Genomic DNA, 27,886 nt, shown 5'->3' on the forward strand with positions numbered 1-27,886 from the left:
AGCTGCCGTACCGTCCTGGATTATCTGTTATCCTGCTCCAGGACACTGGTTGAGTTGAGTCAGGACTTGACTAAATCTTCTTACCAAAGAAAGTCATTTTGAGTTCATCTGGTTTCACCTCAATCTAAATTTATTTCCTCTCTGGAGAACTGACCTATGCATGTGTGTGTGTGTGTGTGTGTGTGTGTGTGTGTCTGTGTGTGTGTGTAGTCCTCATATGAACCTCTACTCTTGGTGCGTTTACGAACAGTTTGGACAAATCCTACTGATTCTACCTTTAAGAGTCTGCCACACTAAAGTTCCTGGTGCACCAGGCTGCCTCACTGATAATACACATTTGTGGCTCATTTGTGCCGCCGACCATCCGGCCTCCTCAGGTACACTGCTGAAGTCTGAGACACGACAGGTTAAAACAGCACAGCTAAACGCTCGGGTGATACTGAACCAGCGAGACCTCATGGGAAAGAGCCGTGGTGAAAATCAGGGGGGCTTAACTGGAACAGACAGGCCGGTGATATGACTCAGCAGCACTGGGCCCAAACAGAGCGCAGCCACAAAGAGGGCCGGTTGAGAGCCGGTTCAGGCCCGAAGCTCCTGTCTGCCTGTCAGCAGGAATGCTGGGGGCCCAAATATACCACACACACACAGAGAGAGAGCTGCATACCACACAAACACATCACACAACAAGCACTCAGACTATAAACTGTTCATCAATCCATATTCCTGTTTGAATGTTGATGCACATTCTTACTGGTCATCAAATCTTTAAATCTGACTCATCGTGTTAGATCACATCACAAAACCACAGCCGTGCAGCTGTTTTGAGCTAAATGCTAACATAAGCACGCTAATAATCTCAAAATGTCTTGTTACATCTGTCCCTGAGGCATCATCTGCCACACATGCCGCATTAACAGCTTTGACTTGTTGCTGTGACACGTCAAACATCGCCGCCATACTGGTCTGGGCCAGACTGACCTGTGAAAACATACATGTGAATACACGCATGCATTTTTTCAGGATAAAAAACACTGTAATGAGTTAAAAAAAAAAAGTCCAGGAAAACTGCAGCTCCTCTGGTTACTTGTGTTTGTTTGCAGGCCGCGCTCTCTCTTTTTCCCTGTGTGTGTGTGTGTGTGTGTTTGATTGTGTGTGTGGAGACAGGTGTGCTGCAGTCGGAGCAGAGTCACACCAGCTGCACCTCATCTCAATAATCAGGCCTCTGCACACAGACATAAAACTAGACCATTTTAATTGTCATCCTCTTGCATTTTCTTTGAAAATCAACTTAAACCTTTTAAGAAGTCTTTTTCTCTCCCTTTTTCATTTTCTAAATTTTTTTATCAGCATTTTTATCAGCATTTTAACCTCTGATCATCATCACTATAAAATTCCACTAATTCATTTTACAGTTGTCACAATATAATTCATAATTTCATACCTGTTTATGTTCTGGGTGTGTGGGACGGGGTGTGGGTTGAGGATCTTAAAGGACATGATTGTAATGTCCATGCTTTTGACTTTGTAACTGTGTACTGTTTATATACTGCTTACAGTAATAAAGTGATACGAGGAAACAAAGAGGGTTCATGGTCAGTGCAGCTCGTCTGTCTTTACTGACAGAAAAATACTGCAGAAGTTTTTGTTTTCACTCTGTACTCAGATCTTATTACACACTGTACCCGTGTTGTCAGTGTTGAACATTTCCTTGTGTACTGTAAAAAAAAAACTAAGAGGACAAACTAGAATGAATCAGTTCATGAAGGCAATAAAAACCAAACCTGTCGAAAGTAATGCATCTGTGTCACACCAGTTCAAAAAGGCCCTTTGTTCCACACAATCGGTTTTCCCATCTCACAGCCAGACACGGCTGCAGAAACCTCTCCTTCCTGAGTCTGCCTCCTGTTTTTCCTCATCATGAGACGAGAAAAAGAGCAAAAAATAGAGGAAGAAACAAAATGAGGGAGAGAGAGGAGGTGACGGGGGGGCGAGTGCGTTAATCAAGTAGCTTCTTCGTGCCAACAATGAGCTCAGTCTCCCATGTCCTTTCATTTACTGGACTCCCTGCGTCTAGACAAGCCACGCTAATCTGACACAATTTTTAAAAACAGTTTATTTGTTTTGGAGCGAGAGCATGACATATATATATATATATGTATATATATATAAACATACTATCCTTTTCTTGCTGTAAAATAAATTTGATACATTAGACTTTGCACTGCAAGTCCTGTCATGATACATAATCATATATAGATCTCTAAACTAGTTTTCATTTGCTTACCACAGGGTTCTTCAATCCTTTTTTTTTTTTTATTATTATTATTAAAAATGCATTATTTTCAACACTGAACATATTTTAGCTGCCTTTAGCCTGTAGCAGCCCAAGAGAAAGTTCTCATATTAGCGTTAAGGCAGCAGAAAGCCCTTTTGTCCAGAAAAATCATTCAATACTGGACTCGTTGTCTGAACCCTGGGATAAACAAAGTCGTCGTCTGGGATGAAAAGCGAACTCTTAAGTCCAGCGCTGGCTCCGGTCCTGCTCGTCTTTGGCTCACACACACACACACACACACACCCTTTAATTACATTTCAGTAACACTGTGATCACATAAAAAATTTACAGCATTTACTTTTCTAAATTGATGTGTCAAAGCGGCGCGGCCAAATTATTCGAGGTTTCCGTAACCTGTCAGGTAATACTGTCATCTAAAATGTAAAGCTGAGGATGTGTGGAAAGTTTTTTTTTTTTTTTTTTTTTGAGCTGGAACAAGAACCAGGCAGCCAGAGTTCGTTTTCCACCCATTTTTCATTTATAAACCCCAATTCTGTAACGTCTGCAAAACCAGCTGCTTTCAAGGATTTACTTTTAACGACACAAAGTCCTGAAAGTATCATTAGATTTGACACAGTCTAAATATAAAAAATATATTTATACATATATATTTGCTTATAAAATCTAATTGGAATGGACATGGGGATATAAATAAAAATGAAATTTTCACATTTAAAGTTAAAAAAAAACAAAATCAAATTTGGTAAAGAGAACAAACAAAAAAAAAATCCCCCACAACATTCATTTTACATAAAAGTGCATCTGATTTTAAATTGATCTTTAAGCTACGGCCTCTCAGTCGGAGATGTTTGGGTCAGACACACATGAACAGGAAGATCACTTCCAAATTAAGGCCTTTAGTTTGTATTTCCAAACCATAAAAAAAAAAAACATTTTCCACTTTCACATACCAACTGATACCAAGTCCAGAGCATAATGTTTTATCTCCCCCTTTTTTGGCACTTTGTGGGCTGAGAGCACCTGATTCTGAAGAGCTACACGAGGAGGATGGCAGGTAGAAGAATCAGTCACACTGAGGCGGAAGGTAAAAATACACAGGGACACGTCACCCTCACACTTTATATCAGAGATCCAAATTCTTGCACTGTGCTGCTTTGTACTCATTCTGTCTTACAGATGTTTGGCAGCCCCGGACTCAGCTGGTTAGTTTACACATAGAAGGACATCGACAGGGATAATGATGGTGGAGAAACATAAAGGGACAGTTCATCCTGTTTTTCCAACAACCTGTAGTGCTATTTATCCATCCAGAGTGTTTCGGTGTGAGTCGCTGAGCTTTGGAGACATCAGCTGTAGAGAATTGACACTCCGCTCAAAAATTAATTTTAAAGATTCAACCAGTGTCTCTTTGTAGACGTTATTAAGAATTGATGGTGACACACACCCAATCTACGTGTTCGGTTTTGTTTGTCGCCCCACAAGTTAGTCCACAGAATAACCTGTCTGTGATCCTCTACCATCACTGTGATCTCATCTTCCAAAAAGTTTGCTTGTCTCTTTTCATCCATGGCTACTCCTGACAAAACCCTCACTTGATCTGAATTTTTTCTAGAAATTACCCACAAATTTCACGTTAAGTATGCATGAAAACAACACCTTCACTGACAAATTATCACACACTTAACATAACATTTGTGGGTAATTTTTAAGAAATTCTAATTACCACCAATGACATGAAAACGGTATTTGCTAATCAAAACATACATTATCAAGAAATCTGGAGCTAATTTGAGGATACTTTATGAGAAATTTTGTACATTTGACATGATAATTTATTAGATTTGAGAGAAGGCAGACATCTCTACAGCTGATATCTACAAAACCTGGCAACTCACACCAAAACTATCTACATACATGTAAAAATTACACTACAGCTAAGAAGAAAAATATGTATTTTTCATTTTGGGGTGAATTCTCCCTTTAAAATGGCGCTCAGTTAAATGGTAAATGGACATTTCTCATTAACTGCCCAACAGGTGCATGTAAACACAGGAGAGGAGACTTAATGAAGACACAACAGGTGTGTGACCTGAACGGTGCTGACTCTGGAGAGCTTCATTTGGAGTGTGTGAGCGTGTTTGTATCTGAGGATCTGAGACGCGCCAGAGACTTCGTCTGTGTTTTGTTTCCCCCTGGTGGCGACTCTCGTAAGAGCACATACTGGCACTGGCATGTTTTTCACGGCTCTGTTGACTGCTGTTGTCCAAACTGTCTGATGTTTGGATCTGTGTGAGAGGAGACCGGATCTGAACATTGGCAGAGGCTTGGTGGGTTTAACGGTGACCTCGAGATTCAGAGACAGTTCCACGTCCAGGTTTAAGGAAGCTACAGATACTGCTGAGGCTACTGTGCCGCTCACTCTGGTTAAAGTTCAGAAACCGGGAAGGTTTCAGCACAGAATCTGGGAGAAAGGGTGTCTGAGCAGCTCCTCAGCGCTGGGCCTGTGTTTGGCCTCCACGAAGATGCAGCTCATGAAGTCCCGCGCCTGGTCGGAGGTGTGCGAGGGCAGCAGCGGGTTGGTGGGCTGGGTGGCGATCTTGAATATAGCCGCCATGGCCTCGAATTCAGCCCACGGAGGCTTTTCTGTCAGCATCTCCACCACTGTACAACCAAGGCTCCTGTAAAACAAACGCAAGATTGTTTTTGCTCGAGATTAGTCTGCAGCGGCGTCACACAACAAAATAAAACATACAGGATCCGTTTCACAGACAGAGCCTAGATTAAACTAAGAGTAGGCCTCAATCTGAACTCGCTTAACCAGGACACTTAAGAAGCTTTTAATGAACGTAGCTTTTATTTTTGGTTTAGTTTGCCAGAGTCCTGCAGTAAGGTTAGTAACTAATGGAGCTCACAAAATCCCAGAATGGAGCAGAAAACACCAGGATTGATGTGAATCCTGTGCTACAAAGAACAGAGGCTGGAAACTCTGTTATGCTCAGCTTAACGCTGTGAGCAGGGTTTGAACCTGCGCGGGGAAACCCCATTGGATTTCAAGTCCAACGCCTTAACCACTCGGCCATCACAGCAGCTTGCGTGAGAAACAGTAACACTTTGCACAAGAGGTCACTCGATTAAGGAAACTTGGAATCATTTTGCATCTTAAAACATCACAATAGACGCGTGCTTTTGGCCCGTGACTCACCATTTAGTTTCAGTTTTGGCCCTCCAAGGGAAAAAGTTTGGTCCCTCACATACAGGACTAAACAGAAGACTTAGTTACCTATTTTAAGAATTAATTTAAGCTTCAAACTAGTCCTACTGTATCTGTAATCCTAACTTTTGCAGTAGGCTTAGTCGAATCCAGACGCTGCTAAATCTATGACTATTTTGATATGTTTGTGCAAGGAGCTTTGATCTGGTTAGTTTTGGTTTTGTTGTGTTGTTTTTCCTTTTTATGCCAAAACTTCCTCTCATAGGTCTGAAAAATCTGAACCAGGGCTGCAACTAACCAGAGGAGGTTTCACGCCTGTAATTTTGGTTTGGATCAAACTGAAAAATCAAAAGTTCAGACCAAACAAAGTAGAAGTGAAAGGAGTTTAAACAGGCATTTTAGTCTGGGACTAGGCTTAAACCTTGTCCGTGAAACTGGCCCATTACGTGTCAGATTTAGTTTAGTTTGACAGTAACGCTTTAAGTGAATGTTTTGAGTGTAAACTTTCACACTCGGTTGGCTGCAGACGGCTTCCTGCACCTGTCTGGGAGGTACAAGCCCTCCTGGGAGCATTTACTCCCCCCCCCCCCCCTCCAGCCTGGACTGAGAACCTGGAACATACCAACCTCTGCTACGACCTGTCTGACTGGCCCTCATCCAATCACATCACTCGCGTTTCAGGTCACCACCCAATCAGATTGCATAAGGGAATGGCGTGTGCTCTGTGTGTGGGAGTGGGTTGCACACAGAAGGCTCCTCTCTTTATTAAAAAGTTTTCCCTTTGAGAGCTCAGATATTCTTAAAGAGTAAGACACTGATATTTCTCCCTTTTTCACATTCAGTACATGTGTGTAAGATTTGTGCCTAAAACAACTATTTAAACTGGGAAATGTCCCATAAAGCAGTTGGTTAAAAACACACTTGTATGCAGGTGTTTGTCATTTCCATTTTTTTTTTTTTTTTTGAGTCAATTTTAACTTGAAATTTTTATCGATATTACTATACTCTTACTGATACATTTATCAATCCCGTTCTTTAACAGTACTTATATCTGTTCTTTATGTTTACTTTACTTTTTTTTTAAAAGATGATAGATTAAAAGTGGCTTCATTGCTCAGCTGGTCGAGTGTAGAGTCTGTGTACCGAGGCTGTGACTCCTCTGCAGTGGCTGTGGGTTCGACTCCCAACAATTCGAGTTTTCTTTGAGTTACTTCACTGTCTCCTTTGCTCCGCTGTGCACTGACCTCGCTCCGTGTGTGTGGAGGAGCTGCATCGACACAGACAGAGAAGAGGAGGCGCTGCAGCCATCTAATAACAAATTACACCAAACCTTAAAAAGTACAGATAAAAGGACTGATAATGTCAGTGCTTATCTTTAATACTTCAGCCCTGGGGCTTGTTTAATACCGGGTTCGGTACCCATCCCTATCAAACTGGCTTACTTATTATTGGCTATCAAATAACAACAAAGACTAAAGTTAACTGTTGTGTTTTTTAATCTGGGGCTGCAATGTTTAAAATATGTCAGAAAAAAGTTTAGAGTTCAAGGTGGTGTCTTGTTTTGTCAGTCCAACATCCAAATATTCAGTTTAATATGATAATAAATGTAGAAAAATAGGGAATCTCCACATTTGAGAGGCTGAAAACGGCATTTCCCACCATTCTTGCATGAAAAACTATTTTTAGTTGATATTAAACTGGTTATTTTTTTTACCACTTGTTAGTTGCTACATTTACTCTCCTGACATGGCATGCAGACAGTCCTTATTGTTGAGCCCTGTGAATGTTAAACAGCATTATGTCTGTGTGTATCTGTGTATGCATCTTGTGCACATATAGAGCTGCTCACACTGCAATATGATTCAAAATGAGTGGGAATGATCAATTTTGCTGAAAAAACAATTAAAATCATTCATTATGAAGCTGTTTTGTCACAATTTATCAAAAACTGCAGCTTCTGCATTTTTGGATAAGAGCAACAATTGATTGATTTGATTTGCTTAAATTAATCACCAACTATTTTGATAATAGATTCGTTGGTTTGACCAATTTTTTTAAGGTCAAAATTCAGTGATTTCAGCTTCTTAAATGTGAATATTTATATGTAATTACAATCCTTATCTGCACATGAGAATATCCTGAACTGAACTGTGTTTTCATCAGATCTAAACCTTGATGTAACTCTGACCACCTGATCTCCAACATGTCAATATGTTTTAATACATTATTGAGATGTCAGCATCTTATCAGCAAATAACCTCTGAGTTTGCTAAAGTCTACAGTGTGTTTGACATTCTGGATTCAAAGCACCGATTTCAATTTAGAAACCTTCTTGAGAAATAGTAATTTAGCTCAAACATGACATGTATCCCTAAAAAATCCTCCTTATTGATAAACTCGGATCAGACTTTAAACTCCTGTGCGTCTCCTGCTCTCACCAGACGTCAGCCTTCCTGCCGTAGCCCTCTCCACTGATCACCTCCGGGCTCATCCAGTAGGGGGTGCCGGTCACTGAGCGGATGCCGGTGCCAGACATGCAGATGGTCTGCAGCCTCTTGCTGGCACCAAAGTCTCCGAGCTTCACGTTGCCCGCTGAATCCCGCAGGATGTTGGCACCTGAGCGCCGGGGTCGACATGGAACGGGTAAATATTTTAATTCACCGATCACATTCCACATGATGTGAAACACAAACATTCATATATTAAAACACCGTCTAAACATTTATCTAGTGTCTAAACAGTGTGATAGTGGAGTTTAACTGTTTAACAGGACTACCTTTGATGTCCCTGTGGACGATCATGTTGCTGTGCAGGTAGGACATGCCCTCCAGGATCTGTCTCGTGTACTTCCGGGTCACATTTTCTGTCAGCGCTCCGTAGGCCTTCAGCTGGTCTTTGACCGAACCCTGATAGGAGGAAAGCATGTGTTTTAACACTCTGTTGCTGAAAGACACCAGGGCTGCAGCACACAGACCGTGAACACATCCAGGGTTTAAGACTACTAATCTACCCCATCAACCGAGGTCTGAGCCAGGAACAAAGAGAGCACCGGAGCCAAGCTAAAATATGACACTTGAAAGATGTCCCAGAAACTAAGAAATCCCAGGAGCTAAAGTCAAAAATGAAACCAGGGAGTAAAATTTGTGATTGCTTTTTCACTGCATCTGAAGAACTGCAGTGAAAAGGCAAATTACAAACGATAAAAGATTGCTTTCGTGTGCAGTGATATTTTGCACATTTGTGTGACACCTAATTGATATGAACGACATGCAGAGGTGAGGGAGATAAAAATGCTAGAAATGCAGAGACAAAGCAGTGTTTATCTGCTCTATGACTTCTTATTTGTGGACAACATGACCTTAGAAACACTTGATATTACTCTACCTGTGGCTTAAAGCTCTGCAACGAATCTTTTAGGCATTTTAATTGTCTTTAGCCTGACTCGTAGCTGCTAACTAGCTAATGTTAGCGTTTCACAGTCTAAGTAAAAGGAGATGCCGTAGTTACGGCAGTAACGATACATAAACAGAAACTTTTTATTTCTTTTCTGTGGCAACAAACACAACACAGCCTTCATATGCATCCTTAGGGTTCACCTGGGTTAACTGTAATTACCCCTCAGCGGCGACCAGTTGAAACACTGCAAACTCAAATATGATTTCAGTGATGATTTCAACAGAGACTCGCTGTTCACAGTGTGGCATTATCAGGGATGTCTTACTGTGAACGCAGGATACGTGCTTGTCAACATCACTGCTTGTGCATAATTTTGCGTGGGTCTAAAGCTGGGACTCACCCCCGGCATGTACTCCATGAAAATAGTGAGAGTCTTCTCATTGTGGTCCCTCAAACAGCCGTAGTACTGAACAATGCGCTCGTGATGCAGATTTTTCAGCAACTGGATTTCGCACTCCAGGGCGCTGACCTCCTGCATGGAGACAATGAGAAGAGAGGGAGAAATTACATGCTGTCATTTTGCACAATGCAGCTTTGTTGATTTACTGTTTTCATTTGCAAACAAAATGTATTTTGCGGACACGGCGGAGCCCCGCCGGCTCTGTCATATCTGTTACCACTGATGACAAACAAACAGACCCATAAACACAGGGATAACAAATAGTGATTTACGACTGCATGTGGAGTCTGCCAGAAGTGAAACCTAAAGCAGAGAGTAAATGAAAGCCAATAGCACAGTTCCTCAAAAGAAGTTCCTGTGTTTACTGCAGAGAACGGGGCCACAACACACAGAGAGGGAAGTCAGAGACACACAAAGTAATCCCCAAGTCCCAACACAGAAGCCAGTTTAATAGAAACAACGTCTGATTCATATCTGCTGCTACAAGCCGGGGGCGGGCGTGTGAAGGGGTGATGGCAGGCCAAGGCAATGCTGACCCACCACCGCTCCCCCCGACAACACTCGTCTCCTTTCAGATACAGGAAGTGACAGTGCATGTTTTCTCCGTGGAAGACAGGAAAAGACATTAAAACAGGGAAAGGGGGGGCTGAGGAGGAAAGAAAGCCTCTTCAATACATCCCACGTCTTGAGTTATTGAATTTCCTTCCTGCAGACTGATTATTTTATTTTTCTGTCTGGGGACAAAATAAAGCTTTTGTGGCTTAAAGCTGGGGTAGGCAGTTTATTTTCGGCATCATGTGCCCAAAGTTTCATAATAACTTTTTAGAGTAAAGTAATTCAAGTGGCCTGAGAGAAAACTTAACTGCTGCTCCTCCTCTTGGCTCTGTTTTCAGGCCTCGGAAAATCTATCCTGTCACGGGAGACAACAACAGGACGGTAAGACTCTCATCCCCAAATATCAATTTTCGACAACCTGGGAATGAGACTCGACAATTAACTATCCTTCTCCAGAATCACTCACATTTAAAGGATAAACCTCTAAAATATTTACTGTAATTTATCATAAAATGACCGTGATATGTCATCAGAGATTAAGGAAACATGCTAAATGAAACAATACAGATGTGGCGTCCTTTGAAATTTCTATTCCAGGCCAGAATAACTTTTTTAGTTTACCTGTTTCAGGGTTCAAATTAATGCCGAATGTTTGTTGAATAAGTACGCGTCTGTTTATGAGTCGTGAGGAATCATTAATATTCTTTTTTGAAGGTGTAGCTGTTTGTAACGGTTAAATTGAGCAATTTGTTAATGGAGTTTGGCAGATAGAAGGCAGGCAGTCACTGAACTCAGACTCCAGAGTGTGTCTTTTCAGAGCAGTGGGCTTTTATTTTCCGGATGACGGGCTTAGCTTTACGTCGACTGTTCCTGCAGGCTGCCTGAGCATCCTTGAGTCTGGGGAGGAGGAGGCGGGGGAAAACAACCTGCTTCAACCACAGATCGGACATTAGCCTATTTTTCATACTGTCTATGTACGCTACATCTTGCTCCTTTAAATCCTGACCTAAGAGCAGATATGTTTTCAAGACAGTTGATTCATTAATAATTATCAACCTGCATTCCAGCATGATTGCTGTAACAGATTAGCATGAACAACAGATGAAGTCATTCTTGGCACTTTCACAGCGTCTGAATTAACTGAAACTCAGGTTTGATATTTAACAAAAGACTGGAATGTTTCCATTCACGAGTTATATTGTAAAGGTACGGAGGAAGTGGTGCAATTTCCTGACAACAACAGCTGAAATTTTTATGTGCAACCAGAGGTAGCAAAAGTGTCTACATGTATGTGCAACGTCAGGAAAACAGCTGAAGCAGAAAGAAGAGGCAAACAACCAGAAAGACAAAAGAGTTCTGTCTCTCTGAAAACATGAAAAGCTGGACTTTCCATGTTAGTGTCTCACCTTGCTGGTCTCCGGACTCTCAGGATCAAACTGGACCTGCTTGGCAGCCAGCTCCCTCCCAGTATCCACATCGTAACACAGGTAAACCCGACCAAACGCTCCCTGGCCCAGGAGCTTCCCCCGCCGCCACGTCATAGGAGCACTGGGCGCTGAAAAAAAACAAAAGATTTTCACTTTTGCTGTTTAACACATTTTCTTCATGGCAAATTTGGCTAAACAGATGTAACTCTGTCCAGGATGGACAAAGTTGAAACTGTATATACGTCTTATTTTTCTGACACTGGGTTAGTAAGTTAAATACTGATTTATCGAAACACCAATTCTGAATATTTGAAAATGTTTCAATACTATTTTTCCGCAGTATTAATACACTGGTTAGTTAGTAAGGTTAGTTAATCAGATAATTTAGTCTCTTTTAAAGGCCTGATTTAACAAGAAAATAACTGAATGTTTCTAAAAATGTTAGGTTTCTCGTCATGTTTTAGTCTTGTTATATTTACCTTTTATTAGAGGCTCAAATTTTATGATTTTATGATGCATTGAAGTACCCAACAATCCTCTGGGTAAATAACTGTATTTTCAAAAACATCAAAGCGTTCCTTTAATTTGAATTAGTGTGCATTTTTAATGAGGCACATCAATTCATATAAAACAGTTTAAGTAGGGATAAATTTTTCCTTTTATTTTTTCCTTTTTACCTTTATGTATTTAGGGAGAGTTCACTGAGAGCGATGCTCTCTTTTGCAGGAACGCCCTGCTCACGTTCACACAGTTATACATTCACACTTGGAAGCTGCCCAGTAGAACCACAGTCTTATCTGAGTCCCTGAGCCGCTGGGGTTAAAGGCTTTGCTCAAGGGCACCTCAGTGGTGGTAATTAGGGAAGGGAAAGCGCTGCCTTTCACTTTCCCCACCCAGATTTATCCTGCCGGTTGAGGGATTGAACTGGTGACCTTCCGCTCCCAATCGCGCTTCTGTAACCTTTTAGTGCACCGCTATTATTTTATTACCCGGTGTCTCAGTGGGAAATATTACAAACTGTCCTCTTAAATATTGTTGCTGAGGTTTTTTTTATCCAGCTGAAAGTAACTTCTGGTGGACAACGAGGGTGTTTGATTTTCAAGAACTTCGATTGTTAAAAACTATTTATCTTTAACACATTGAAAAGTGTAAATGAACACAGACGATTTCTATAATGTTCTGTCCACATGTTGGACTACATCATGGGATTATATTCAAAAATGTATTTAGAAAAAATCTGAAGATTTGTAAATAAAACAGTTTATTTAGATATTTCTACTCAGTGTTTTTGAGTTGAAATATCTTAATTTGTCGCTCTCTTGCCACCTCATTAATATGTTTCTGTGTCATCCTAACAAGTGAAGTGTATTTTCTAAATGACAGTTTTATTTAGAGTACAACGCTCACACTTATGCGCGACAGTACGATCTTGGGGGCGGAGCCTGCCCTGAGCATCGACCAGCTGCCAGCTGCCCAGACTCTCCTCGCTGCCGTTGAGCGATCGGCGCGAGGGCACCAGAGTGAACAGGTTCCCCTGGGGGCGGCGAATCCGCGGAAACGTTCTGCGACCTGGAGGAGAGCAAGGAGAGAGGCCGGCCGAGGTAAATGACACATGAAGAACAGGAGAGAGAGAGAGAGGGGAGAAAATCAAAAATACTAACTGTCTTACCTTCACTGTGGTCCTTATGATGCAGGGAGACGTGGTACCTACGAGGATAGGTGCCTCCCTTCCCTGCTACCCTGTCATACACATGATTCTCCCTGTCTGAAAGCAAATATCCAAGGGTCAAAGGTCAGTAGGATTTCGATGTAATTCAACCACTGCTCAGCTCAGCTGCACACCGAGTCACACAACATTCACGTGAGTGACTTAATGATTCAAACTTATGAAGAACAGAGCAGATATGAACTTGAAATTACTGCTCAGCTGCTTCACGCTGTGTTTGAATTAGAAAACTCTCAGCGAACTCCAAACTTTGTCAAAAAAATTCTACAAAGGAGTCCAAACTAAGGAGTGAGGAAAATTTTCAGAGTAACTCTCAGCAAGTAAAGCACAGAAACTTTTGTCTTCGTGAGCAGGTTTAGTTGACCCCCTTGCTAACCAGTGTTTAACTAGTGTTTGCTGTAAACATGAACCATGATGCATCTGGTTACTGTGACAGTTAAATATTGAAAGGAGCTCTTCTTGTAGCTTCTCTCACCTGAGCACTCCTGACGATTATCAGGGTAACTCTTGGCTCTGTGCATGCGAGACTTTCTCAGCGAGGGGCTGTGAGAGAGAAGAAGGAAGAAAGACGAGTGAGAAACACTGAGAAAAGGTGAAACTTATTCCAATTTTGCACACGGCGATTATGGAAATGCAATGGAAAAATAATAAAATATTCAATGAGTGGCGAGTTTCTGGCAGGAAGTGTTAACTATCAAAGAAAAGAGCAGGCGGGTTTTGTTTCTCACCTGTCTGAGTTGCTGTCCAGAGACTGACAGCTTCCAGAGACAGAGTTTTCTGCACTGCTCCACGGATCCAGCACCTGCAGAAGGCACAGGAGGAAATGAAGGGTGTGTATGCACATGTGTTTTGTGTGGACACGTTTCAGAAAGAAAAAATCCACTCCACAAAACAGAACGTGGGAGCGTGAACCCAATATTATGACGTCAATGTAACTGTGGCCATGGATAACTCTTGGGAAGCTTTGTTTGACCTTTTGCTCCCAAATTAATTTAACTTTACCAGTACTTACCATTGCTACCCAAAAATGTGCCACAACACGCTGCAAATCAGCCGAGCTACTTCAACATCATCAGTAAAACTTTCATTAATGAGCAAAACAACTTCAGAAGAAAAGAGAAAAGTTCTTGATTCAATCTTTGAGGAGGATTTAGATCATAAAAACACCATATGATTTCATTTTAAGGTGGATTTTCCCATTAATATTAAAGCGATGACTCACACATTGATCACTAGTCTCGGGAATGAACTCCCCCTCGCTGTTTATGCTGGTGTATGAACCTTGGCGGGCGATCCTCTGCTGGCGTTCAGGCACGTAGCCAGGAGGCGGCGAGCTACGTCCCGTGTTCTGAGAACCTGAGATCAGACAGCAACCATTAAAGGAAACATTAGATGTATGAATCACATGAATTTAAAACAATATCTAGAATTTACAGGCCTGAAGACTGAAACGTGCATGAAAACTTCACAACAAGTTGCTTTGAGGACGTCAGCTGATTACAGAATAATGTTGGAGAGCTTTTTCTTCAACTATGCTGATGATAACAAGTGGACAGCTGAGTACGTGAGTTCACACCTGGCATCGCAATGCATCACCAGATTAGGGCTTTTCAAATCACAAGATGTGCAATATTTGTTAAAGGCTAAATGTGTGTCAAAAACCTGCGTTTGGATTTTACTTCTCTGCTTCGGGCTGTTTTGTCACAGATGACAAAGAAAGGCATTAATGACAGATTCAAAGAGAGTAAATGTGCGTCCTGGTGCAGAACAGAGCATCTCTCCTGTCTCCAGAAACAAACAACTTCATGCACTGCATTTAAATTACAAAAAGCACAACTGATTACAAATTCACCATAGCTGTTTTACTTCCCTGTACTGTATGCAAATAAACATGTTTGCAAAATGTGCTGAACCGGAAGCTCGCTGGGACAAACAGACACAATGTTTTTTCCAAAAAGGAAGATATAAATTGACATTTACACTTGCAGAATTCACCAGAAGGTGCAAATAATTTGTCATAGACAGCACAGTTTATAATGTTTCTCCTGACTGAACAACTCACAAAACTCAAAATATCATGATTTTTAAAGGGAGTATGGGGATACTAGTGTGTTCACAAACAAGCCCATGTGAAATTTGCACTACAATGAAGCAAATTAAGTATTTACAGGACGTCAGTTACTCTAATTAGGCGGTCCATGAAAGAATGTGGTCACATGTGGCCCAGACCACCACCTCTGCTTCCTGAGTGTGTTCAGACCTGTACTTAGAGCTGTCCACTTGTGATCGGATTACCCAGGATGCATGTTGATACCAGGTCTGAACAGATCCTGACAGACCCTGCTCATCTATGTTGACATTTGTGTTCCGTAGAGTACAAGCAGCACAAAAGAGAAAGTGCAGTAGTTGAGATCATGCTCATGAGACTCAAACACACATCCATGCAGCAGCTCTTGCAACACTGTTGTCATGACTGTCAAAAAAAAAGTATTCAGCAAGGTCCTCTGTCTCTCCTGTGGCACACACATACAAAAACACACAAATGAAACTGCTGATTTCTCTCTGACTGAAAGGAGCATCAGCTGAGAGCTGGTTTTAATATTTATGGTCTGGTGCTGTCCAGTTCCCAAGCTCCCCTGCAGCCACTTCATCATCATTGCACCAGGGGGACAAAAAAAAAGCCCTAAACCAGGCCACTGGTCCACCACACTAATAGCATTCTGTAATCTGATTGGCTGCTGTCCAGCAGGCATCGTCTAGTGATGGTGAACAGGAAAAGGAAGAGGACCCACTGCTAAAAGGGGAAGCCAAAGAAAGAACAGCCAGAGAGTGAGAGTAAGAGAGAGGGTGAGATACAGGGAAATGAAGGTAGCAAAAAAGACACAGCAGCTACGCTTAAAGCAATATTTACAAAATGTTGTGGTTTGAGAAATATAATGTGTCTTCATGTGTGTGAGCCATGCTGCTGCAGACAAGATTAGACAGAACTTTGAATGACAGTTAAAGATATGTACCAGTTGATAGGTGGCGCCCCCTGGGCTCGGAGGATTGGTACACCGTGCTGACGTCTCCAGTGGACTGGGAGGACTTGATCCTCACCTGCTTACACGGCACGTGGTGGGAGGGTGAGGAGGCCTGTAGGAGGAAAGAGGAGGAGGGAACAGGAGGGATAAACAAGACTTCAACACACGATGGAACAATTATTCACGTCAGCAAGTTACTGTGGTGTAAACGTAAAGGGGAAATCTGATTTTTCACAACATGGTGAAGAAATGGCAGTGGTGCAATGGTACACTGTCAGACCACACGCCTGAGTGTGTGTGTTTGTGTGTGTGTGTGTGTGTGTGTTTGTGTGTCTCACGTTGCTGTGCTCCTGTGTGAGCAGCAGGATCCTGATGCTCTTCATGTTGGAGCTTCTGTCCAGCAGGTCGATTGCCTTGTCCAGGTCATCCTGACCTCGCAGGGGGATGGACAACTGCCAGGACACGAGACAAACACACACAGTATTCAGACGTGTACAACAACAGACAATTGTATGTTTTATTATTTACAGACTAAAATAAAATTCAAATATTCACATATGGAAACACACATGGACTAGAGGTTTCCCGATTCTCCAAATCAGAGCTCAGATTTTTTGTAAAGATTAGCAGATCACTAGTTTTATGCCCTGACAACTGTCATGTACAGTATATTTTCAAATTCTTCTTTAAAAATATGGTATCAGGTGTGATTTAACAGCTGGTAATCTGCACTGTCATCTTTGAAGTGTTTTTTCTCTCCCTGCACCATGATGGACGCTGCAAGAAGGGAGGGAGGAGAGAAGAATAAATACCGGGAGAATCACAGATTGCGTCTGATTACTGAAAATAAAAGTTTAGGGTGATTTTCAAATTCATACTGACATTGTGACACCCCTATTACAGACATAAAGAAACACAAACACATATTTTGACATGTTTGTAGAGCTGAAACTATTTCAAACGATAGAAAATGAATCAGGAACTATTTTGATGATGGATTTAAAGTCTAATTCCAGAGCTGCAACGATTAAAGGAATATGAATCGAGTATTAAATCAATAAACAACTATTTCAATTTTTTAAGAAAAAAAAAATCACCATTATCTGACATTTTATCGACCAAGCAACTAATCGATAAATTTATTTAAGTTGCAGTCTGATTCTTAAACTACAGATTATATCAGGTTCTTCTTTTTAAAAAAAAATATCAGTTATTTTATCAGCGTCGGACATGAGAGGAAGGTAATTATCAGCTATCAGTATGAGCTGAAAAAAAAAAACATACTGTGCTTCCCTGAAAATCACCAAACCCTCCCTGGTTCCAGCTTCACATTTGAAGACAGAATAAGACACAGGTCTCCACTTTACCTCATTGTTCATATAATGTAGGTCGAGCTGCTGGCCAAAGACAGCCTTAACTTTCTGCTGGATTTCCTCAAACTGCACAGGTCGTCCAAACATCAGGATCCTACAGGTTAAAAAAAAAAAAAGAAATGACACAGACAGACAGATTACGAGAGATCTGTAGCGGCTGCTAATGGAAGCTTCTTTTGAGTTACAAGCACACGTGCGCTCGAGATCCACACAAGGCTGCTGTTTTTAGCGTGTGCAGATTCCTCTAAGTGCACCTTGCATACTTGTGGTTTGTGCTGGCAGCCACAGACTAACCACAGTCCTTTCCCCTTTCATTCTCCAGCTCACATACCAGTCTGAATTAAGTACTGGAGTGTGTGTGTGTGTGTGTGTGTGTGTGTGTGTGTGTGTGTTTGGCTCTGGGATGTGCTCTTTCTCATGAACTGGAGCATGTGACAAGAACAGCATGCTTGACTGAGTGTGTTTATGTCTCTGTGTGAGTTTATGCTCACTCTCACACTTGCGGACAGATGTACGTATGTAAGAAAGTCCAAATCAAACTCACCTCCTCTCCCCTGAGAACTCAAACTTTATCCTGACATCGTCCTGAGAGAAAACAGAAACACAAGAGTGGACAGACGAGCTCATCAACGTGTAATAAGAAAGACTGCGCTGATACTTTAATTAGTGAATCATATATATTTTATATATGGCAATAGTCATAACTCAGTGTCGATCGATTGAAATGAGCTTTCAGTTTCTCAATACTCAAAAAAAATGTTTAAATCTAAAAAAATCAAACTGCATAAAGACCTTAAAATCAAAAGTCGAATTGAAATGTAGATTTGGAGAATCATGACACCATTTTTCAAGACACTAGCAAAATTAAATGACCAGTGATTTTCTCTAAAGACTGACTTGCACACGCAGTTCACCTGATTGTTCTCTGGGCAGACATATCACTCCACTGCGTACCTCCTTCATTGCTACATCATTTGTGAAAACCCACTTCCCCTCAAGTCCAAATTGATTTACTGAGGTGGGAAAATAGTGGAGACTGTCTTTCCCAGGGGGACAATCTCTGGTTTTAAGCAAGCACTGCACTGGACAAGAGTTGTCTACTTCAACTATTCTCTGCGGCTGCAGCTGTGGCAAGAAAGCGAGGGTGGGTGGGCTACTGGCAACTTTTCCACACGAGCAGAATATATTTTTAGAGAAAGAAGTTGAAAATAACCGGATTTAATACATTTCAGATGCAGCAGCAGTAGCAGTAAAGTTGTGGGTGGCTATCTTGGGAATCCATCTGTCATTATGCTAAATTAGCAAACTGTGTGGGCTACGGGGAAACATTGTAAGAAACAAGAATATACCTGAATGGGAGAAACCCAATTACACAATTCTTTATTATAGCAGTGGCCCACATTTTCAATCCTGTGGTCAACAGGCCCAGTCATGATGAAAAACATTATTTTGCCAGCACTGTAAGGCCCTCCTGACTTTTAGTGTCATTTATACTGAACATTATTTTAAGACTGCTTAATATCATCCCATGTGTTTAGAGTTACCCTACAGTGATGCAACTGTGTGCAAACGGACAGTTTAAGATTCATGCTGTGGACAGGAGACTGTCTGCTGCCCGCCAGGTTTATCACGCTTCATCCTCACCTTAACTATTCAGGACTTACAGCAATTTTATTTAAATTAGCAGGCGCTCCTTTATAGCTGAGGGACACTTTCGCAAAATACATGGATGTTCATGTGAGCAGAGACATTTGAGTTTCGGGGTCTCGTTTCTTCTACATTTCTTCTTTAAAAACAACAAAACTGAAACCACTGAAACCACTTCAAATGTATTTAATTTAAAGAAAACTTTCATTAAGTTTGTGTTTACATGTGGGACCAAGATGTTTAAGCTATTCGACTATTTGAATGTGACTGAGCACTGTGACTTATGTGAGGCCTGGATAATAACCCAGGCAAGCGTTTCCATTCTCCCTGAATTCTAAATCCTGGTTTATGAAGACAACTTTACACAGCTTTTCCAACCATCTGTAGGCAACAGTTTTCAGAAAAATGTTCAATTTGTGATGACGAAGCTATACTGCACCTGTCTGTTGGCCTGGGCCGGTGTTTTGGGTTTGCTGCTGTCGTACGACGACACAGGCTGGCGCCGCGTCATCTGGAGGGCGACCAGGTCCTTCATTATGGAGTGGAGAGCCTGCCTCTCATCTGAAGAGGATAATGGGTTGGGAAAAAGGCACAATTAGAGTGTGGATTGGAAAATGGATGGCACGTGTGTGAGCGTATGACAGAAAGAGAAAGATATGAGTCCCTCGCACTTAGTTCTGCACTAAAAGGTGTGTGCAAACAATTAGTCGGTCGTCTTTAACTACAGCCATATGGAGACTATCCTGTGACAGGGTATTAGAGGCAGGGAAGGACTGCAGTGTTTTTGATATGCCTATTCCCATGTTTGATCTCAGGGCAAGTTCTGCCTTGGCTGGAATAGCTCACGAAGGGAAAATATTCTCCTTGTGTAGCTTGGACAGACATCATACAGCCCCAGGGCAGCGGAGAGAACCAGACCCCCATCTTCACACCGCCGAAAACCAGTCCTTCACCCGACAGTGTCTGGGGCAGCGGCTCGGACAGTCTTTGGCCTCAGGGGTTGGTGTTTGGAGTGAGTGCGTGCGTGAGTGCGTGGGTCTGCTTTTATCTCATGCTGTGAGGAAACAATGCTCTAAATGTCTGTCTTACATCACAGTTTGAGAGACTTACTCATTGCGGCAATGTTTGTGTACGTGGTCTAGACACCAGTCTTCAGAAACGTGCCTCTGCTGTGCCAACCCACCCACAGCCTGGAGTGATAAAAACAGAAATTAATCAGCGATAAAAAAAAAAAGGTGTGTAATAACTGTGGTTGGCACTGGGTTTTTTTTGCATGGAGGCAGAGCAGAAGGATGTGAGTAATTGAGTCAGACAGGAGATGACAAAGGTTAGCAGCCAGTCTCACAAAACTTGTCAATATGGAACCTCAGCCCATAAAACATCTTGGTGGTAAACATTACTAAGATGAAGAAAAAGGCCGGAATCACAAAGCGGCTGTGCTGCACCTTTGTTATGCGGTATCTAGGCAATTTACTCCAGAAAGTGTATTTAACAGGCTTAGCTTTACATCAACAGACAACTGACAATTAAAAACAGCTGATCAATTTGCAGTGTAGGACTCCTGCATTCCTGCAGTGTTCCTGCTGGAGAGGAGGGGGCAGGAGAAACAACTCGCTTCACCCACGGATCGTATAGGAGGATTCAACCTATTTAATAATTGGTCTATTGCTCAAACTTGCTCTTTGGACTGCAGTACTCATTTCTGGACATGCAATTGCTACGTATTGCTCCTTTAAATCACATGGCAGAGCGTTTTAATGCTGCAATAAACACAGGACCTAATTTCCTTTACAGCACAACCCCTTCTTCATGCATGCAATTCCTTGCACGCATGTGTAAAAAGTAATCAAACCTGCAGAACAAAGACGTAAAAGATTTGTCTTGTTGAAGGCCTGAAGGAGCAAAATGAGAAACTGTGCAGCGCATGGGAGAATGTGTGTTGTGTGTTTTGCCCATGAGAAAGAATGACAATTGGAAACGGCTGAAATTTAAGCTGCACTGGCAGAGATCAGTCTGGCACGGTTCATATGGGAAGAATGTTTTTTACGGGGAGTTTTTTTGCCATTTTAAATATCCACCAGCTTTAAACTCCTCTGATTGCACGAGCTGCAGAATCCAAACCCGGCTGTGTTATAACTCCATTGTTGATGTTAACGGGGCAATATTATCTGGCCTGTTCAAGGCGTCAACAGCATTATAAACTGAGGCATTTCCTTCAATGGAGAGGGTTTCCCTCAAATTTGTACCAATAAACCACTGAAGTCAAACTGATGCAACAGAAGAGAACAAATAAGGACTCTTGTGTTCTTGTTACTTTAAGGTCCTCAAACACAAATTTAATTTTCACAATTACAGTCGACAGTCAAAAATAGCATAGAACAGGTAACAAAACCAATAGACAGTCACTTACAGAGAGACTTAATTAAAATAAACTTTAGCAGGGATTTACTGGTCCGACTTGTTCTGTCTATCTACTGACACTGAATTCGAGCTGCAACCTGAACTCTCCTTTTCGAACATTTAAAATGTGTTTACTTCACTTCATAAAACTCTTTGGAATAATTTTTTTTGCACAGTAACTTTAAGCCCAGGATTGCTTTGGTGCTGAAAACTGATTACGCCGCCCTCTGTGACTGAATTAATGCAGCTGACATTGATAAAGAAGCTGTATCTATTGTGCATCTGTCACATCTGCCTACTTAAAAATATTAACAGCACAGACACAGAACTGGATTGAAGTATCCCTAATCTTTACCTTAAAGTGGCAGCTCACTCCAAAATCAAAAGTGCATATTTTTCTTCTGGCCTGTAGAGCTATATATCCATCTACGTTGTTTTGATATTAGTTGCTGTGTTTTGGAGATATCGGCTGTAGAGATGTCTGACTTCTCTTGAGTATAATGGAGCTGAATAGCACTCGGCTCGCGGTGCTTTCTTTCAGCAGAGGAAAAACAATAATGTTAATCAGTTTGAATATTAAATATCTTGCCTGTGTACTGTATTCAAGTGAATAAAAGTATCTGCAAATCATTTCATTATGTTTCATTTACGCTTTATGCAGTGTACCAACTTTTTTGGAAATGAAGGCTGTAGCTTGTGATGTGCATGGAATAATGGAATTATATATGACTTTACTTTACTTTGATAACAGAATTATATATCCTGCGGTCTACATGTCGTCATCAGCCATTGAAAAACCTGCATCAGGGATGAACAATGTCAGACAAGAGGTGGCAACCATCTTTCTGAGGGTAGATTTGCACGGTCAGAAGACTGGGAAGACGGGAAACTATTTCTGCATATGAAATGGGCAGCGTCGGCACCTGAGGCAACTCACTGAGTCTGTGGATTTCTGGGTAATAATCACCCACAGGAATGCCGGGCATGTCCGTCTGTGGTCGGCGGAGCGTTGCCACGTTGGTTTCAAAGCTTCCGCCGCCCTCATGCTCCCCCTGCCAGTGGAATAGGTGCCAAAGACTTTTGTCCTTCAACCCTTCAAACTTCACGCTTATGCCATTTTATCCCCTATTAAATACCATGGAGTTTATGAGCTGTGCAGTTCCCCCACCAGTTGCATGTACAGTCACTTCAGGACACTCCATTATATCGTCTCTAACCACAATATGTTCTCCATAGAGACCAGTAAAGGTGCTGGATCCAGAGAGACAAATTCAAATAGTGCACCTCAAAGGGTCCTTGTAGTCAGCAACCCAACAACTACCCTCTGTCTGTTCCCCTCTTCTCTCTACTGCTTCTCCTGATTTTAATTACCTCCCAGGCGGAATGATGGGAATTCATTGGAGAAGGAGGCTGTACTCTACCAGTCCAGTCAGCTGTGCCCGCTTTATTTTCCTTGTATCACATTTCCAGGACTAGCAGGATTTACATGGATTTTCCTCCCCCCTCTCCTCTCTGTCTGCTTTGAGAGGTGTTTAGTCTGAGGCTGTTTTTCCCAGCCACAGTTCTTACTCTGTCTCTGGCCAGTGATGCATCTGGACTCTGTGCTTCACAGCAAAATCCCCTGGCCCGATGTCTCTCCTGTTTCAGGTGCACATGTGTTTTCAGGTTCAGAGTTAACCCACCGCATTTGAATACTGCAATCTCGACAAGTTGCCAGTACTTGCGTTGGCTTAAGTTTCGAATGCCCTTTGAGGTGTTTTAAAACATATGTAGAGATGCATTTAAACCTCAGGGTGCAGATTTGAAAATGCTGCTTTTTCTGCAGGTTCAGATAACAATGTGCAAAGGTTGAAGAAAAGTTAAAGGGCAAGATTTAGGGGAATCCTTTGGTAAAATATGATGGGAATGGAATGTAATATTCATAAGTATGTTTTCATGAATCAACTGAAAATAAGATTCATATTTTTGTTAACTTAGCATTATGGCTGCCCTTAAAGGGCTGAAATGTAAATCTATATAAATGTACCTTCTACTTATCATATTACTGTACATAATAGACTCTACATTCGATTATTATTGGTTATAGTGTAACTAATTAATAACTAGCTCTGTAAGCAGAAGTCTCGCAAAAATAATCACAAGCAGACACTCAAGAGTACAACTATATAAACTGGCTTGTCTCCATTAAGTACAAACATGCATTCGTGTTCTGCTTTCTCAATAAATAGACCTTTTTCACGGCAGCGATATTGATATGACACACTAGAGTAAACACAGGTGTTACCAATGATACTAATTAAGGTCCTGTTCCATTTAGCGTAGCAGAGCCTTCGACAGTGCAGCATCCTGACTCTGTCTGACCTGAACATAGTGGAACCTTAATTAGTGTCACTGGTAACACTTGTGTTTCCTGTCAAAATGGCCGCTAATGGCCGAATTTTTCTGAGCTGCTACTATTAACGTTATGATCTACAACCACTCTGTGACACCAGTGTGTCATTCAGATATATGATTCTGAAACGCTGTCCAGCGTATACAGTCATCTAGCCACCTGATGCCTTAAGTTAATGATAACTAAATTGGGATGCATTATTGGACATGTAGTTCATGGACACTGTGCTTCTGTAAGGCAGCACAGAATTTATAGACTTATATTCTTTGCGAGCTTCCTCAAGAGAAGGATGCCTTTTACAACCCATGCCAGTATCACATGAAGGAACCTACTTCAAACAAGTGTTTTGCAGCAGCACACTCCATTCCTCCAGCACCTCACCATTACTTCTCCTCTTTGAATTATAGTAGGAGGTAAACACATTCACGTTACAGATGAGTCATCTATCTATTTAAAGGTTAGATCCAATGGAAATGTACAGTGGTGAGGGCAGTAATGCATCACCGTGCAAAATACTGCAAAGTTTAAACCGCACTCAGAAATCCATGGAGAGTTTGGTGGGTTAGAGGAGATACTGGTACCGAGTAGAAGTGTTAAGCAGTGTCTCCAGGATTTTGCAGGATTTTTTTGGGTCACAGTGTGATGGATGCTGTGGTGTTTCTGATGTTTTTTTTTTTTTTTTGCAATGAAATTGTGGGAGCAAGTGAAAACTGCAAAAAAAAAAAAGGTGATTTTTCTTTGTTTTGTTTTGTTGAATTACTTAAAAATCAAGAGGAATTTGTTCCAGAGAGAATAAAACCACACTCTGCGTTGAGTTAAATCTTCTTGGAGCTCAAACTCATTCACAAACTTATAAAAATCTAAAACTGCACAGAGCACTGATAGATGTCAGTAACAATGACAAAACGTGTTCTTTCTTTAGTACCTGTGACAAAATAAAAAAGATAAACACACCAAAAGAAGAAGCAATGATGATTATCAAATTTGTGGAAAAGTTGGGGTGATTAAACAAAATTGCAAAGTTGTTCAGATTTCACAGGGACTGGTTGAATTCGCAACATTGCATCTTCCTGTGGGGAGTGATTAAGGGACAGTATGGATTTGATAACAAATTAATCAAGTCAGAAATCTACATTTATTAAATTTATTAAAACTTCCATGAATTTGGTGCTGCATTTATGTAACATGGGAATAACTGTAGTAACTATAATCTAATGACTAAACATCATTTCTCTTTGTGTGGACAGATTTGAACTTGGTCTAAAACATTAAACAACAACTACATCTAAGTTATTAATACTTTCTGGAGCAGTGAAGGTTTGTTTACTTCAGTAAATGTTACAAACACAGCTGCCAAACTGGCCTATATTTTCCGTCGTGATCAGCTGATAAAAACACACATGCTGATTTTTCATCCTCCAGCCAAACTCCTCAAGTTGATGCATTATTATACACCAGAAACATAGACCAGATATAGAGCAGAGACAGCTCTCTCTTCTCAGTTGTATGTTTTTCTTTAATGGTGATCTCAGAATTGCTATCTTATATCTCCCATTGCTGCTCTACACCACATCCCAGGGATGCTCTGGGTACCAGAGGGACTGCTGTTAGTGTTTCAGTCTCATTTACTATTCTGCAATGTTACTTAAAATACCTCCTCAGTTGGTCACTTAAGGTTTCTCTATCGCTTACCCATATAATCTTGTGGCTGTTTCAACCAGCTGTGTATTCTGTTTGTAATTTTTCTGTTCTTATTTAATTCAGGTTCAATATATACATGTATTTTGCTCTATTTTGTGTTTTTTCAATCTTTATTTATAACTATTAAAAATACCTGTATAAAGGATATTGGCCGATTATTATCGATATCTTTTAATGGGGCATCTGCCCCAAAAGTCCAATATCAGTCAGGCCCTTCTGTAAACCTTCATTTACATTTTTTTTTAAAACAAACATTTAACTTCACAAACTTCATAACATACGAAAATTGTGGCTACAACCTTGTAGTTACAATTTTTCTCACAGGACTTGAATGCAGCATCTTGTACCTGTTGTGTTGTCACGTGCGCAACCCTCACCTGTCGCCTTGAGGACCTGGTTGGGACAAGACCGGGCTTATCCCGCGTGCGGTCGACTCCGGTCAACGGTGTCTCGAGGCAGAGATGACGTAGTGTATCCAGCTGTTACTGACGTCCATCGGTGCCCTCAGTCACTCCGACACACCGGGGAGTGTGAGTGTGTGTGCGCGTGAGAGTGTGGGGGCGCCATGGCGGGGCTGACCCCCCCAGGTAACAGGGACTCCTCTTCTTCTTCAGCGGAAAATTAAAGCACACACTCTCACACACACACACTAACGGATAGTTTCCAGGTAGTAAAAAACACACCGGTCACATCAGACAGCTGCGAGTGTTACACAGAAAATGTTCCGATGGAAAAGCCTACATCAGACTCCAGCTGTGGCCCACAGACAAACTTCTGCTCCGCTGCAGCCTCGGATCTTTGGAAAACTTAAATTTCCAAAACATTTTTCAGAGGTCACGCGCGATTTCAACGCTTTCTGAACCGCTGGACGGCGAGCCGTGTCCCATAACGGCGGTATGTGGGAACAAAAACCTACCAAACAAGGTGTAACAACAACCGTGTGGCCTGTATGAAATCCATTTGTGAGTGTCAGCTCGCCAGAGGAAAAGACCGTACGATTTCCGTGATTCTGATGGCCTCTCTTCCTGCTAAGTTTGCAGATTTCCCTCAACTGTGTTGCCAGGTTGGAGTCCAGAACAGTCCGGGCTGGAGATGGCTTTACTTTTATTATTGCATCGCACGGAACTGCATCGCATTGCAACTTGAATATGGATCTGAACATAAAAGTACATTAAGGCCTGTATCTGGCCTATAATAAAAATGCAGGGGAGTTTGATTCAATGCGCGACATGATGGAGTTAAAACTTGTAGAAAAAAAAAGTAGACTGAAATAAGACAGGTAGAAAAAAACACGACCTGCACACGTTTAAAATAAACACAAACTCGATCTGCTCGATCAAGCGAAGCCAAGTTGGATGAACTCCATCGATGTTTACACTTCGCAGAGCTCCGGACTGTTAAATGCGGTTCCTGGAGAGTTCACGTCAGACCCAAACTGACTTTACATGTGAATAAAAACGCAGTCTTGTCCGGCGACAGAGTCAAAGGGCTGCCGTGCAGTTTTCTGCAGCCCTCGGTGGTCCACGACGTCCCCCAAACCAAAACAAAGTAAGAAATAATCTTCAACTGAATACGTCAAACTTCCTGACAGAAAAAAAAAATATCGCCACCGGAACCCGCTTTTATGCTTCCAACAAGTCGTGAAAACTCTATTCCGAGGTCGCGTCCATGTTTTGCAGAATTCTTCACTGTCCGTCGTTCATACTTGTGTGATAACGCGGATTTATTCCCGGGGGGATTTCTGATTACCAAACTATCTAAATTAGCGCCGTGCAGCTGCGGGGACGCGCTGTTACTCGGTCGAAGTCTGTCTGCGGGAGCGCGCACAATATTATTAATGGGGCGGACCAAATGTGACGTAGTCATCCGAGTGCTGCCTTCAACACAGCAGGAAAATCGTAATTTTGATCTTCAGTGATCCGCATCTAAACCCAGCTTCTTGCCCTTAACTGTAAAAATGAACAGTGTTGCGGAATACTAAAGTAAATTTACTTAAAGGGGTAGTTCACACAAAAATTAAATTTCAGTCATTATCTCCTCACCCTCATGCGGATTTAATTTCAGGTTTAGTTTTTCAGTCCACAAAACACTGCTGGAGTTTCACAGGAGAACAGTGCTGCAGAATCTCCCAAACAGTTTAAGTGAATGGTGACCAGTTTTCAGAAAAAAAAAAAGCCTCCATACAGCTCTTCTGGCGTTATCCAAGCTCAGCCATGGCGTTCACTTGCGAGTGCAAACCATCACACTCAATTCAGACAGTGTGCACAAAATTTTAAAAT

At 41.7% G+C, this 27,886-nt stretch overlaps 1 protein-coding gene and 1 non-coding gene across 2 annotated transcripts; both read right to left on the minus strand.

Moving 5' to 3' along the window:
- Positions 1 to 4,658: 4,658 nt before the first annotated feature.
- Positions 4,659 to 27,551, minus strand: map3k3 (mitogen-activated protein kinase kinase kinase 3). Its single transcript, XM_084744337.1, has 17 exons — positions 25,985 to 27,551; positions 20,225 to 20,304; positions 19,554 to 19,675; positions 18,012 to 18,052; positions 17,462 to 17,561; positions 16,433 to 16,546; positions 16,086 to 16,206; positions 14,294 to 14,427; positions 13,800 to 13,873; positions 13,547 to 13,614; positions 13,015 to 13,110; positions 12,753 to 12,914; positions 11,325 to 11,473; positions 9,304 to 9,435; positions 8,284 to 8,413; positions 7,946 to 8,123; positions 4,659 to 4,974 (listed from the first exon to the last, which is right to left on the minus strand). Exons 2-17 carry the CDS (start codon positions 20,226 to 20,228, stop codon positions 4,746 to 4,748), a joined length of 1,854 nt encoding a protein of 617 aa, XP_084600463.1. The 5' UTR covers positions 20,229 to 20,304; positions 25,985 to 27,551; the 3' UTR covers positions 4,659 to 4,745.
- On the minus strand, positions 5,301 to 5,382 carry trnas-uga (transfer RNA serine (anticodon UGA)). Its single transcript has one exon. It is a non-coding gene; the product is annotated as a tRNA-Ser (tRNA).
- Positions 27,552 to 27,886: the final 335 nt, after the last annotated feature.

Source organism: Lutjanus erythropterus, chromosome 19, assembly GCF_056507025.1.
Source record: "Lutjanus erythropterus isolate fLutEry1 chromosome 19, fLutEry1.hap2, whole genome shotgun sequence".
NCBI classification, from domain to species: Eukaryota; Metazoa; Chordata; class Actinopteri; order Lutjaniformes; family Lutjanidae; genus Lutjanus; species Lutjanus erythropterus.

Bases quoted from the DNA above. Each gene is read 5' to 3' on its own strand.
- map3k3 (XM_084744337.1), bottom strand. The intron at 12,915-13,014 runs GTAAGACAGTTA...GCTCTCCTCCAG, and splicing joins TCATAAGGACCACAGTGAAG to GTCGCAGAACGTTTCCGCGG. The intron at 8,414-9,303 runs GTGAGTCCCAGC...TCCTCCTATCAG, and splicing joins TCATGGAGTACATGCCGGGG to GGTTCGGTCAAAGACCAGCT.